At 42.6% G+C, this 15254-nt stretch overlaps 1 protein-coding gene across 1 annotated transcript in view; it reads left to right on the top strand.

Annotated features, from left to right (window-relative positions):
* Positions 1-535: 535 nt before the first annotated feature.
* The window catches only part of hcn1 (hyperpolarization activated cyclic nucleotide-gated potassium channel 1), a gene marked incomplete at both ends in the record, with an annotated part of 60883 nt that continues 46164 nt past the window's right edge, over positions 536-15254 (top strand). The window contains 2 exons of the mRNA XM_079235423.1: positions 536-885; positions 6814-7237. Coding sequence (XP_079091549.1) covers positions 536-885; positions 6814-7237 — 774 coding nt within the window. The remainder of the gene's footprint in view (positions 886-6813; positions 7238-15254) is intronic.

The raw sequence follows: 15254 nt of genomic DNA, 5'->3' as shown, positions 1-15254 counted from the left end.
TATATATATATATATATATATATATATATATATATATATATATATATATATATATATATATATATATATATATACAACGTCTTTATTAATAACTTCATATATACGCTCTGCTCCTATGATACCGGCTTCCTCCCGCCATGCCTGATCCTGGTGACAGGGGAGGGACGAGGTATCATGAGCCACATTATGTAAATAAGGTGCAGGGGCATGTGCCAGTTAAACCGCAGTGCCGTGCGAAGTGAGACAGAAGCAGAGAGAGGCTTTGGACGGTAGAAGCCGGGGCCGTCGGTAGATGGCGGTAACCCAAGAAACCTGATCCACAGGGTTGTCGGGGACTCTGTCTCAGTTTGCAGCACTCCCATCGAAGGCAGAGGAGCTGAACAGTTTGTAGGACATAATTAAGAGAAACAACCGGAAAAAAAACCAAGGAGAGCTCACAGCGGGTCGTCTCGAGTTCTGCGCGCATCCCTCCCGAGAGCCGGAGACGGAACGCTTTGCCACAAAGGGGACAACTACAAAAAAAAAAAAAATCACCATGGAAGACAAATCGAATTCCTTCTCCAGCAACAAGGAGGAAAAGGCAGATGGGAATAATGTTTTTCAGAGGCAAGACTCGATACAGAAAAACAACACGGGCAGCCAGAAGGAGCACGGCAACTCAGTGGGCTTCAAGGGGGAGCGGGAAGAGGCCATGGTTGGTTTTGACGATCTGGACGCGGAGGACAGGAGTCATGGTTTTATGCAGAGACAATTTGGGGCCATGATGCAGCCCGGAGTCAATAAGTTCTCCTTGCGTATGTTCGGCAGTCAGAAAGCCGTGGAGAAAGAGCAAGAGAGGGTTCAAACGGCCGGATACTGGATCATTCATCCATATAGCGATTTTAGGTAAGGGCTGGAAAAGACACCTGCTCACCCCACCCCTCTCTCTCTCTCTTTTTTATCCACCCCTCCCGTCACCCGAGGGGTCTGCAAGCTATACACTTTCACACATAACGCTCTGTCATCGGCACGCGCACACAGCCTGCCCCGCAGCGCATTTACGTTAATCTACCTCTGCATTTAGGCAGCTTCCGCCGGCTTCTCTGGCTAAATGTGCCCATGTGAGTGTGTGTGTGTGTGTGTTTCATTGCGGCATTTTTTTGTATTATAATACAGAGGGACGCGTTTCGGCTACAAAGGTGTATCAGTGAGATGTCCTTGGAAAAAGGACGCTGAATGTCAATTTCAAAACACAGACACACAGCCCTTTTTCTGCTTGTTTCGCAATAACTGCACAGTAGCGGGTCCCTTCATCATTGCGACATGTTCCCGTGTGCTGTAAGGGGCGACGGTACCTGGACACAACGTGACAATGCCATTGCACCATCACGGTTGTAAACATTGTAGGCGGCGGTTACAAGACGGCGGGGGCCTGTGCACACACACACACACACACACACACACACACACACACACACACACACACACACACACACACAAAATGTACAGAATGCGGTAAAATCGTGCAGCGAAACGATTTAGGAGAAAATGGCCGTGTTTTGAATCAATCAGTCTTGCAAACCTTTTGACAGCACTGATGAATGAGTGGCGTGTCCGGGAGGGAGCGAATGTGATGGAATGTGTTTGTTTCGAAGGAGCATGATCACACCACACTTTCTTCCTCATTATTCCCTAAATATCACAGTGACAATGGTTGTTATAATGTCTTGTGTCACCTGAAGAAGCAGATGTCATATTGTCCGAAAGAGTGAGGCTGCGAGTGAAAACTCCATTAAAAAAACTGCCCGGTGATAGATGCATCCCCACATGATCACACGTTTGTGACAAGTAGAGTGCAAATTAGTTGAGACACACACTGCTTCCAATTTGCTTTCATTTGTGTGACGTTTCTGTGACACGGTGCGTGCAGATGGTAAACAAATGAGATCAGGTACATTTAGGACCGGTTCTCAACAAGCTGCATGTTTACAGTTCACTACTCAACCAATTAAGCATGTCATGATCTGGCCCATGTCTCTGCACCGGTGTCCCTTAGCACAGCTTTGTGGTGACAATCATCCCCCGTTTTCCACTGAAGCTGTATGTGACGTGCCAGGACACGTTGGTCGCTCCACTTTAACACGGAGCTGTCCGTGGTCCTGAACTCGGAGCAGGCCTGAGTATGCAGCACTGTGCTCCGCTCTGCAGCTTTTATGCTGCTGCTCATTCAGAGTCTGCAAGCTGAATTCTAACCCAAAGAAAACTGAAAGCTGCAATTGCACTTATTATAACTGTGCAGCTTTTCCTTTTATTCTATTGGTATACATTACAATGAGATTGAAATACATGATGATAGCTATAAACTGCACCGGCCATAAAATTGCACATACAGAATAACGCTAACTTGCCTGCCCTCACCCACACAAAGACAGGATATGCACATGCCCATGTGCTCACACAGATGTACAATGATGGTGGGCGAGGCTTAGTAGCACAACACAACAGTCAATGAGTTTAGCAATCTCTGAAACCAATTATGTAAAGAGATCGACCCCCCGCCTCAAGATGGACAAAGGGTGAGACTTGAACAACACAGTGATGTGCATACCCACCTTTTCACAGTTGGCAATTTCTTAGTTGCCATGGCCTGTATTTGTGATCTACTTTATGCTAAACCTTTTTGAAAGAGATGGAAAATGTAGGGACAAAGCTCCATAATGGGAAATAATTGATTTTGTCACTGTAGAAGGCATACATTATGTATGCCAGAGAGCATGTTTCTAATACGAGACATATTCAGCCATCAATGGGGATGTTTGCTATTTAACCTCTGCTCAAGGAGATTGGCCCTTCTATTTATCTAACTCAGGCTGCTGAAGGTTCCCTAAGGTTCCCGTCCTCATGACATTTTCCAAAGGGCGTCTTTTCATTGGAAGTGCTCGTCCTCTAGCCAGTTTAACGACACGATCCCTTTATGCCAGTGAGATTGCCTTGTGGCTTGTTCTGTGAAGTTATATATCCCAGCGCTTCAAGCTACCTATCATGCTGGTGCATAAATGATGGAAGTGCAAGGGTACACTTTGTTTGGCAGGTCCCCCTTGTACTGTAGCTTAAATGGTAATCTAGTTCTCCACTGTGGGGCTCAACTTAACCTCTTAATTATGACAAGCTGCGACAGCGTGCAGCTGATTTTGTTTTCACCTTGAGAGTTTGTGTGTGTGTGTGTGTGTGTGTGTGTGTGTGTGTGTGTGTGTGTGTGTGTGTGTGTGTGTCATCATGGAAAAAGGCTGTTCCTGTAGCAGGACTACCACAGATGTTTACAGTACTTTGCCATGTGTTTATTTGTCGGATTATGTCACATTAATAGCTTCATGGGTGTAGTCTGAGCATCTGGAGATGATCTCTAGTTTAAGTTTGTTCAAAGTAGTTTTATTTATAATTATATTATATTTCTACACTGGGGCGTAACTTTGTACGACCAAAAAGCAAACCCTGCATGGTCTTTTAATGAAACTCTTACGTAAGTAGAGCCCATGAATGGCACCATCATGCACGCAGGCTGTACATCGCTTCTTTGTGGGAGTGTTTGAAACTCAATATCCAAGATATTCTTTGTACACAGTGGCTGCTTAAAGATTAATGTCAGGTTAGTAATATTCATTATTTATAGATTTTCAGAGAGGCCTCATGCATGGCCTCATACAACTCAGGTTATGCTAGTGATGTTTTCTGTCAGAGTCTGTTCTAAAGAGGGTGTCTGATTGGCCCAGGCAGATGAGTGTTTTAGCCAAAGTATCTGATGATCATTGTTAAAATAGTTATGCTACCTAGAATGTATCATGCAGAGATTTTTTTTGGCAGCCTTTCCAGGTCATTTAAAATGACATGTTTTTCCTCAATTTGAGCATCCAGTGTAGCCGATTCAAACAAACATATTGGCCTCCAAAAGACGGATCTATAGAGAATTATGTTTGGTCGACGATCTGTACTCATATGCTATGTTTTTATAACCTCATTGTCAGTCATATATGACTTTGACCTCCATATATTTCATCTGACCTCCAAATCCCTGTTGTATAATTTTTTTCTACAGCTCCAAGCTCTTGTTTTAGGGAGGTCCACTAGGCTATAATAGCTGAGTATCAACCTTTAAATATTTGGCCAATAACTATCAGGGAACACTTTTTTATTGGTTATTCATCTGGCTTAATGGACCAATACTGTGTTTGCAGTGCCACTTTAATCAATCAGAACAGCAGTTTGTTGGTGTGTTCAAGAGTGGCTTGAAAAATCAAAGAAGAATTCGGCACAGGAAATGACTAGCAGCGGTGCAGGGTTCCTCTGGACGTTAATGCATTATGGCTGTGAGAAAGCGAGAGCTCCGGGTGAATGTGGATGCAATGGAGGCGTACCAGAGGAGCTACCAAACCTGAAGCAGGAATTTGACTAGTGACTCTAGTGCACTTCTGAAGTAGGAGTTTCATTTACAGCTGGATGCACATGCTCTCAGCTACTGGTTTAACAGGGCCTGCGTGCATTCAGAGTTGGAGCATTGAAGCAAGAGCTTAATACAATGATGTAGCAGGAGCTGGGTGCAGTCTTCGAGCTGCCGTTGGAGCCGACTGCCTCGGCACACTTTGCAACTGGCTCTTTAAAATGAATGTGGGGGCAACTCACTTAAAACGTCTGAAATGTTCTGTTTTTCAGTCATTCTTTAACTTTGTGAACAACTTATTTCTATCTTGCTGTTTCCTGTTTTATAGTTTCTATTTCAAGAATTGAAACACAATGTTTTATTCATTAGATAAGTGGGTGTCTTGGAGGTCAAGCACAGTATAAATGCCACCTACACAAGTTCCGAGAGAAACAGGAAGATGTGGGCACTCAGTGGGTTTTTGATTATATTATGAGTGGAAAGAAATCACACATTTCCATTATTTGAAAAATAGCAATTTAACAGATGCTAATATTGAATTATTGAGTGCTATCGGGATATTTCAGATGTTTCCTTTTCCTTTTAACAATTAATTTGATGCTGTTTTGTTAAAACCTTTTTTTAATATTAAAATAAAAAAATTGTTTAAATCAAAGTAGTCCATTTTGTAACCACAGACTAATTAAGATATCTAAAGTAATTTATGTTTTCTACAATGACCCCTAAAATATCTTTAGAATCACAGTTCCATCTTTGATTTTAATTATTGTTCCCCTCAGATATGATTTTTGTCAGTGTTTATTATTTATTATGAAGCCTTTGAGAAGTTACATCATAACGGATGTTGTCACTGCAGCCTCTTATTATGTTTAATATAAATACAAAGTCATATACTGTACTGTATGCACATGATCCTGGCACAAACTGCTGAAGGAGCAATAGACTGAAAGGTTGACAATAGCGTGTGTAAGTGTGTGCGTGTGTGTGTGTGTGTGTGTGTGTGTGTGTGTGTGTGTGTGTGGGTGTCTGGGGGTGTGTGTGTGTGTTTTAAATGGTATGAATCTGTGTGTTTGGTATAAGCTAAGGTGAACACAAATCTCATGCCCATTGTCATTGTTGCATAAGCATGTGTCTACCAATAAAAAAGAAAAGAAATGAATAGCATCAATTAATCCAAAGTGCATCTGTGCTTTGATGTCCCACTCGAGGTGTTAAGTCAAGGCTCTCCAAATATGAAGAGTCCACTCCATAGGCAGTTTAACGCCTGCTAGTTTAAAAATAGCTCTGGTGAACACCTAGATGACCGCTGTTTAGTTGAAGTAAAGACTATTATCAGGCACATGATCTTTAGATATTTTAAGGCCAAGGCCCAGTCTTAATTCATTCAAACAGATCCATTACTGGGTTCCCAGCCAGCCAGACGGGCAGCCTGCCAACCAGCCAGCCAGTCCATTTCCATCTTCAACAGCAGCAATGGATAGGCAGCCAGGCAGAGCAGAGGCAGGCAGGGATGGCGTCAGTGGAGAGTTTTTAGCACGAGAGATAGGATTCCTGAAAGCATCTATTTTCATTCACGGTTGCTCAGCCTTTATCGAGGCCCAGGACACTTCGTGAAAAGAGCAGGGTGCTGATGAATCACTTCTGGCTCTGTTCGTCACAAGACAGAGGGCAGGGACATTAACACAGGCAGGGAGGATGAGAGGGTCTCCTTCTAACAGGGCCCTGAATACATATAGCAAGTGTCAGCAGCACATGTCTTGATGTCCTTGAATCATCGTTAAATCTTTGCCCTGACAAAATATTAGAAGAAATATTACATGAAAGATTTGGGTGACAACACAAGCACATGTTGCGGATGAAGCATGTGAGACCATCTGCTCATCTACAGATCTCAGTCTTTTCAGTGAGGAGTATTTCCTACTGTTAGTTGTTTACACATATTAGCAACATGTTGCATGATGAATGCTGAATGTGGAACTTATATAGCAGGTGATAAGTCAGAGTATAGTAATCTCCATAACATTGTTGTTTCGCCACATTAGCTGCATTGCTCTGGGACTGCTGGTTGGTCGGTTGGTCCACCGCTTTGGTCCAGACCAGGCGCCAACCTCTGGTTATGAAAAGTGAAGCCAGTCTTTCTAATAGCCATCAGGGGGCGACTCCTCTGGTTGTAAAAATAAGTCAATTTGTAAAGAAATCTATGAGAAATTGAGCAGGCTAACACACCACACTTAGATGGTAATAATCGCTGTTATTCTTAAAGTTAATGGAGGATTTAATGGACAAATTGGACAGAGTGAAAATACCAACACAACATATATGTGAATACACTGTCTGCATTAACTGTCTGTAACATGTTGTCTACCATGCATTACTGATTCACGTGTGTCGCTTTGCAGGTTCTACTGGGACTTGATAATGCTCATCATGATGATGGGGAATCTAATCATCATTCCTGTGGGAATAACCTTCTTCTCAGAGCAGACTACCACCACCTGGCTGGTCTTCAATGTGGCCTCGGACACCATCTTCCTGGTGGACCTGGTCATGAACTTCAGAACGGGGATCGTGAACGAGGAAAGCTCAGAAATCATCCTCGACCCCAAGGTCATCAAGATGAATTACCTGAAGAGCTGGTTCGTAGTGGACTTCCTCTCATCCATTCCAGTGGATTATATCTTTTTAATAGTGGAGAAAGGCTTTGACTCGGAGGTATATAAAACAGCTCGTGCCCTGCGAATCGTCCGTTTCACCAAGATCCTCAGTCTTCTGCGTCTGTTGAGACTGTCCCGACTCATCAGATACATACATCAGTGGGAGGAGGTGCGTATCTGGATGTTTGTCTGTGCACATCAGTCATTGTGGCTGTTTGTATTTCTGTGCTGCATGGTGATTCTCTAGCAGGGTTCTTTACCCAGCAGCACGGCAACAACCTTGAAAGGTTAACGCACAGATTTAATTGTGCACGTTCAACACTAATAGGTGCTGTCAATCACCACGGGTCAGAAGGCTCCTCCGTGGGAAACAAGTGTCAGTTTCACCTTATTAATAGGATTAATTAATTTAAAATCAGAAATCAAAAGTAATTGCCTCCATTCTTGAAAAAAAAATATGACTCAAGGAAGAATATAACATATGCAACTGTTTTAGAGTATAACAATCTAAAGGTGAAGTATATTAGAGGCTCAATTAACTTCTCTCTTCATGTTTGGTTGGTGTAGGTTTACTAGGTGACTCAGGTGGATTTTGTGTGAACAATCACAAGGTCAGACCCCACAGGACATAACAGAGAGTGACACATTATTACCCTCCATCCAGTCATTGCACTCCCTGACTCACACTGTTTAAACGAGCTCTCCTCCTCTCCTTCCTCTGGTAATCATTCCATTACACACTGGAAGATTGTGCTGCTCCATATCATGACTGAGCCAGTCCAGCAGATGGATACATTTCAGACATCAGGACCAAAAGCACCGACATTACGTTTGATTTGAAACGTAGTTTAGATATGAAGTAAGGCACTGACCATAACACCTTCATTTTTATAATGAGCCAGCCGCTTCTGTCTCACCTCGTCCTCAACGTCCTTGCCCCACAGCGCCCCGCCCCTCCCTTATTGTCTGACTCCCCTGTTGTTGTCGCTGCCGTTTTCCATACTGTTTGTTACACTGGTTCAAACAAATTGCGTTGTTGTCAGGGCTTAACCTGAGCTTGCACAAACACACACACACACACACACACAGACACACTAGCTCGCACACACACACACACACACACACACTAGCGCCCACACACACTGTATAGTTCAATGACATATCAGTAACAATGGCAGTAAGGAAATCTGTTATTTACTCGATGCATTTGGCAAACATAGGCTTTCACAAGCATACTATCGGCTATATCCATGAACAGTATCTGGCCAGACCTTAGCGTAAATAGTACAGCCGATTCCCAGCCCCCATGCTATGGATCAGTGAACATTTATGGAGCAGGGAAAGATCATCCTTGTGGTTGTGTACCAATGAGGGAGGAGACTTTTACAGTGTTTATGGGAGCTTATATTTTTCTATCGGTGTATGTTTTCAACTCTGTCATTTTACCCTCACTGGATAATGTGGCACTTGAAAAAAAACATTATACATTATTCATGCTTCAGCAAAGTATTATTCTAGCAACAAATGTGGATTTAATCTAAAATACACTCACAATCACAAACCATATTCTGAAAGTGAGCACCATATGGATGGAGTTATCTTGGCATGCACACTATGTGGGAAGTCGATTATGAACTTTTCCGATATGATACCGCCGTGTAGATTGCAGAGCTGTATGCAGTGGGAGGATGAGATGGTACGGACCAAGTTAGAAGCGCATATAGACGGTGCCGCAAGGTTAATGAAAATCTGCAGTGAGCAAGCAGGGAGGCAGGCAGTGCAGTATATAAGGATGTGTCATAATGCCTGGATACAACAGCAGAGCTCACAGCCTCAGAGAGCTCACTTGGTGTCTCTCACGCTCACTCAGTCAGTCCTCTTTTGTCTCAAATCGTCGTTCTGCTTATCAAACTCTGCCTGCCTGTTTCTCCCTCTCTGGTTCTCCCCTCGCACGCCTTTCCTCACTCTTCCTTTAGCAACCCGTGTCCAAACCTTTGGTTATGTATTGTATGCCTAAAAATACAGTATATAAATGAAATACAGTTATTTTGGTGTAACCACAGTAAAAAGACACACTGATTAATAATACAACAGTGAATCAGACACATCCACAACAGACTTGGGAGGAGAGAAAAGGCACTCTGGAAATATTCCAAGCTGTCGTAACATGTTATGTTTAGGATGCAGGATTAGCGCTTTAATGGAGGGACAAATGCAGTCTCCTTCCTTCTTAATGGGTTTCAAGCAGTGAACCATCATTATATCAGTCTTGAGATAGACTCAGTTAGTTATTCAGACAGTGAGTTTCAACAATAAATCATCTTCCAGCCTGTATGTCCGTCATTCCTTCATCTGTCGTGTGCTCCCTGCCCCCCTCTTTTCACTTTGTCACCATCTCTTCCCTCCATCTGCGAAGTAAAGAGGGCCGTTATTTCATCAGTGCAGGCTGGCCCGTCAGAACTAGGCTAAGTCAGATTTGTTGTTTCGCCAACACTATCTCTCGGTCGCATCCTGTGGTGGCTTCTTCATTCCTCATGCTCCTTTTAGCTTCTTTTCTTCCTCACAGGAGCAGAATATTCCTGCTTGGTGCGATAGATAGCAGAGATGTACTTGTTGTAAAAATATTACAAAGAGTTATCTTAATGTGCTGTTAAATGTCTCACTTTACTCTGTAAATACTTTCCCTTGTTAAAAGTGCTCGTGTCAAATCAGCAACCTCTTACAGACAGCAGTGCTGGGAAGGGGCTGCTGGGTATTATGGTCCAAGTGTTAACAGTATTAGTACCCACAAAGGAACTGAGGCATCTTATTTAAGCAACTCACTCCGATTGTCACTCATTAGAGAGGAGTAGTGGATGACTCCATCTGGCCGCGCCAATTAGTCAGAGAAATAATGGTGTAAAAAAAAAAGCCTATATTAGACTCAGTAGTTTGAATAATCGTTAGTAGTATCTCAGATGGAATTTGATATTCTTTTGTTTTACAAGCTCTGACCTCAGCCTACTTGTTGCTTTTAGATTGAACAAACACGCAGAGAAACATGCATACAAATATAAATAGCACAGTCTTTTTTATTCATTTGTTTGCTCACACATAATTATTGCAATGCACGATGCTTTTGGGAAATTGCAGTGTACAGTGGGAAGGTCACGCAGAGCAGTAAATATGCCTCGTACTCAAACACCACAGTTTCAACGAGCAACCACCAAGCGGAGGCTGGTGCACTGTGTCGACACATCTGGAAGTAACTCTGTGTATTTCTTTCCTCCTTGTGAACATGTAATCACTTGAACTAAACATGTTAAGTGATTCTGAGTGCATGTTTTCACTGTATAATGTGTGTAGCTTGACTCAGACATGCAAGACCTTCACGCTACACAGAAAGTGTTTTAGGCACTTTTTATATGCGCGACAAAAAAAAATACGAAATGTAGACTCCCTTACCTTCACTCAACGTTTTAGCATCTTTCATCCTTTTGTTTTTACAGCCACAACTTTACCGTTTTGATTCTTTGGGATCAGTACATATAATCAGATATTCTGACTGTCCACTACCCACCTAGCGCCAAAGTTAGCAACTAACAGGTGAACATAGCGCAGCATTTAACAGCTAAAGATATACAGATATTGCCCTCAGGAGCTCAAAACTGAGCTAAAAGAAGTGTGATGACTGGACTCAACACAACTTCAAATGCATACTCTTACTGTACGTTAACCCCCTCGTTTTTGGTTCCTGCAAATCACCTATAATGGCAGATAGGATAATTATGTTTAATTGCTGCCTATTTAATAATTCAATGAGATAATGGGACCAGTTATCCGTGGCATTTTTTGCCCTTTCATCTGTAGTTTCACAGGAATTTTAGATCTTTCAATGGCATTTTTGCCCCTGCTCCTGTTCATCCTTAACCCTGCTTCCCTTATGTTTTTCTTATTCTTTCATGTCCTCTCAGATACAGAGGTAATTATCCCAATGGCCTCACAGTTTTTTTTTTCCTCCAACCTCTGCTGTTACGTTTGGATATGTGCTACTGCTGGAGAGATTTAACAACCACCTCGTCCAGTGCTGATTTACTTTCATTGTGTTTAATACAAACGTGCAAAAGCAGACTATGGGAATAGCGAATCCCCACAGCTCCCACTGCCACATCTGGCTCATCACAGCCACCAGGCCTCCCGCCAGACCCCAGCTCCAGCAACAGGGCTCAGGTTGGGCTTGTGGCAGCATACCAGTCCCCCAGGGAGGATTGTACCCTTTTCTGAGGCCCCAGGCAGAATATGTCTGTTTACTCTACGATGGTTTAACACTTAACAGTAATTGTATCACTTGACTTTTGTTACGTCTCATAGTAAATATTAGCACATTTGATAATGTAGTACAATGCTTAGTGAAAAGTATATTGACTATAACTGAGAATTAAGCATCATCAACAAACCTGTACGTACTAAAAAAGAGGAACATCTCGTGTCCAGGATAAAGCTTTTGAGATGTTTGTTGTAATACTTTAGACAAAGAAAACTGCCACTATTTCTGTTACTGTGCTATGGTCTATTTAAGGTGCTATATATTCCAATTAAGTCTAAACATTCTCAGTTTAGCTATTTCAAACTGACAAAAATACATCGATTTGAATTCTACTTTACCATTTGTTGTGTTAGATCAAGTCTTCGTCCGCAGATGCCTCATCACTAATTGCTTTACAAGACTTCTGTTGGGACCTAATTATTGTCTCTCTCTCTGTGATGCTGCATTGGAGTGATGCCAATGATTCTCAATCCGGTATAACATTTTACAAGCTAATTTAGCAAACTGAACAGTGAACATTAGTCTAAGCTTGTATAATCCCTACTAGTCTGTTTGGATACACAATTGATATTTTGTAATATACTACAATATATTATTTTATCAATTATAATACCTGTTCAATCATGATGTATTTTCTTATGAGGGATATTTGGGCAATTGGTATTTAACGGTGGACCTGTTCTGCTTTGTGGCTGCTGTGGTGTTGCATTTGAATGATGTGTGTTTTTGTGTGTTTATTTGTGTGTGTGTGTATGTCTGTGTTATACCAACCCCACTGTATTACACACTGTAACCTTACTTACCATAACTATGAAATGCCGACTCATAATACAGTGAATAGCATACGGTAGATGCATGTTAACACGTTGCTTTCTTCTTTATTTAAACAGATATCGTGGTGTATCACAACACATGTTGTCTGGTCAGGTTGCAGAGTCAACTGTAGTTTGATACTGTTGTAGCACACTGTCACACATGGTGAGTTACACAATGATCGCCACCTCCTGTAGTCAGTCAGCATAAACATACTAGAGTAGCAGGAAGTAAGACAACGTCACCAGGTTCAGCTGCCGCTGTATTTACGATTATTCCTACCCAAAAGTGCTGAGCCACTATTGATAAAATGTACAGTGTAGTTCCTGAGTGGTGCACGTCTTCTATTCTGCTTCTGAGAGCATGTTCGTGGTGATGAAACTGTGTCATGATCTCATGCCATCATGTCATCACCAGAGACTAGGAAGGTTTGTGACTTAAATATGCCCCCGAAGCATCATTTCAGTGAGGCATCAATGTTGTTTGTTTATTTCATAATCTCTGCCATGCATTTCTTTTTTTTTAATGAGAAAATGAACTGATTGTGCGTGAGGCACATTGCAACTGCCTGTAGCAAGTGCTAGCCCCCTATGTGCAGCTCCACTTTGTCAACATCATAATAACCAAAGGGGCTGTCATGCAAAAGCAGAGACTGAATCACTGCTCAAGATCCGGTTGTTCCGTTAATGCCACACTAACGCCTGGAAAAGATACTAGTTCATTATATATCTTTTAAGCGGTTTGATAATGAAGGTATACGTTGTCCAAAGCAAAGGCTCACGGTTGATTCTCAGCTCAGGTGGTACATTGAGGGAAAATGTGAGCCAAATGATCTGGGTATCTAGTTCACTGTGTAGGAGCAGCAGAGGAGACTTAAACTGCATTACGCTGGCTAAATTTGGTCCCCACTGAAATAACCCACACTATTGTGTGATGGTCTGACAGATCTTCCATCTTCAGACACAGTATGTCAACACACTGACAGCGGAGGTGTGAATGTTTGTCTGCACCTTTTCACAGCGTCGTTTTTGTTACTTAATCGCTGTTAATTAGAGCCAAGACTTAACTTCAGAAGTGTTATATAATAATAAAGATAGCTTCTCTTTACCTGTTTGCAGTTATTTTAAATAGAAAACTAAAAAAAGCACAGGCATCTAAGGAGATCATGACTAAGCCACTGTGCACTGTAATTTGCCACCTCAGAAACCGATAGTGTGATGTAAAAGGAGATCAGGCGGCTTTGGTTTATAGACTCCTGTGGATTTGATTCACCTGTCTCTGAACGGAATACGCCAAGTCCTGGGGGCCTTCAGGCCTCCGCCCTAGTCCCATGCAGGGACGCAGGTGCACACGCCCACACACACACACACACACACACACACACACACAGACACACACACACACACACACACACACACACACGGAATCTTGATGTGCAGAGTCATGCGTCAGGTTGAAAGGGAGTGCAGGAAAGACAGATGGAAATAGACAGAAAGAGAAGAAACAAACGGAGGAGGGCAGTGTGTGTTACATCTGATCGTTGTGTGTATCACACAGCAGCAACAGCGATTCCTGTACTATGTTGCCCTGATTGATTTTCTACTGTGTTGAGCCTCCTATTTCTCTTGTTATTGAAATGAGGACAAAGGTTTTTAAAATGTGACCCGGTAGTGTTCTTCTGTCCGTCTGCGTGCAGTCGGCCTCAGTTCTGTTTCAGCTGCTCCCGCAGGCGATTCCTCACAGCGACTGCAGCGCTACAAAGACACAAAGATAACGTGAACCTGTAAGTCTGCGATGCGTTCATCACAGGCGACATTTATAGGAGGATAACTAAAAGGAGCCTGGCCTCATTACGGTGTTCTCTCAAATGGCATTTAGTTGTCGGACACATACAGTGGTGAGGATGAGACCGGCTGCAGGACTCTTCTCTGTGTTGGAGCAGAGCTGTTGGCTGACAACTGTTTCCTGTGATGTGATTTGATGTGAAGTAATGTGATTTGATCGGGTGTGATGTGATGTGCGAGGCTGGGGATTGTTGTGGGAATGTGTCATCATGTCTATATGTCTATGTGTGTGTGTACATTTAGATATTTCATACCCTCTAGCCTAGAGGTGACATATAGCAGCTTGATAGCAAAACCGATCTTTTCCCCTTCCTGAAATTACTGAAAATATCAATCATCCAAGACAATGTGGGTGGGTTCATTGCAGCAAAGACAACCAAAAAAACAAGAATAATGAGCCAAAATGAGTATTTCAACTGTTACACTTAATGCACAAATGAATCAGACTATCTTCTAAGTGCAGTTTTAACACTCCTTGAAAGAAAATACACCACACACTGCCTTACAGTAACTCTGCTGGGAAAGTTGAACAACCCAGAACACGTCGCAACTTCGGAGCAGGTGTTGGTTAGCCCAGATTCTGTGTTGCTGCTGCACAAGACTCACCAAGGCTGCACAGCTGGTTGGATATATAATTAATGTCCTCAACAGGGCGAACCTGGGACATTCAACATTGTTTTGCAAAGCACACAAAGGTCTGGTTTCACTCGGGGGTATGTTGAGGACAACTTTTCTGTGCCTGCAGACGTACATGTCATTTATCAAGCAGCAGGCAGCAGCCTGTGCGTCATGGGTGGAGTTTACATTTTGTTTTGTGTGCATATTCATTAAAGAAGGAAGGATGGAAGGAAGGAAGGAAGGAAGGAAGGAGCTCTATGAATACGCAGGTTTAAGCCGATTTGCTCCGCTTTTACTGAGAAGGTGCTGCTATAAACGTAATATTTAATTCACCGTGATATTTTGATGAGGCATTTCTATGGTGCATTAGGATGCCTTTACGCGGGAGTCTAGGGAGACATCAATCATATCAGCTCCACCTACGTCCTCCATGCAGCTGTGATCTGAGTGTCTGCAGTGGCTGTCTGGGTCACCTGCCTCTGCTTTTGTGATTCTCCAACGTTTGAAGTGGCTTTTTACCGGGTTGTTTTGCTCAATATTTCAGATTGTGTCCCTCCATCGTAAAAGAAGATAGATTTTACAAATCAATTCATAAATACAGATTA

This window comes from Taurulus bubalis, assembly GCF_910589615.1.
Source record: "Taurulus bubalis genome assembly, chromosome: 19".
Taxonomy (NCBI): Eukaryota; Metazoa; Chordata; class Actinopteri; order Perciformes; family Cottidae; genus Taurulus; species Taurulus bubalis.
Note: the sequence above shows the minus strand (reverse complement) of the source record. Positions and strands in the feature narration are given on the sequence as shown.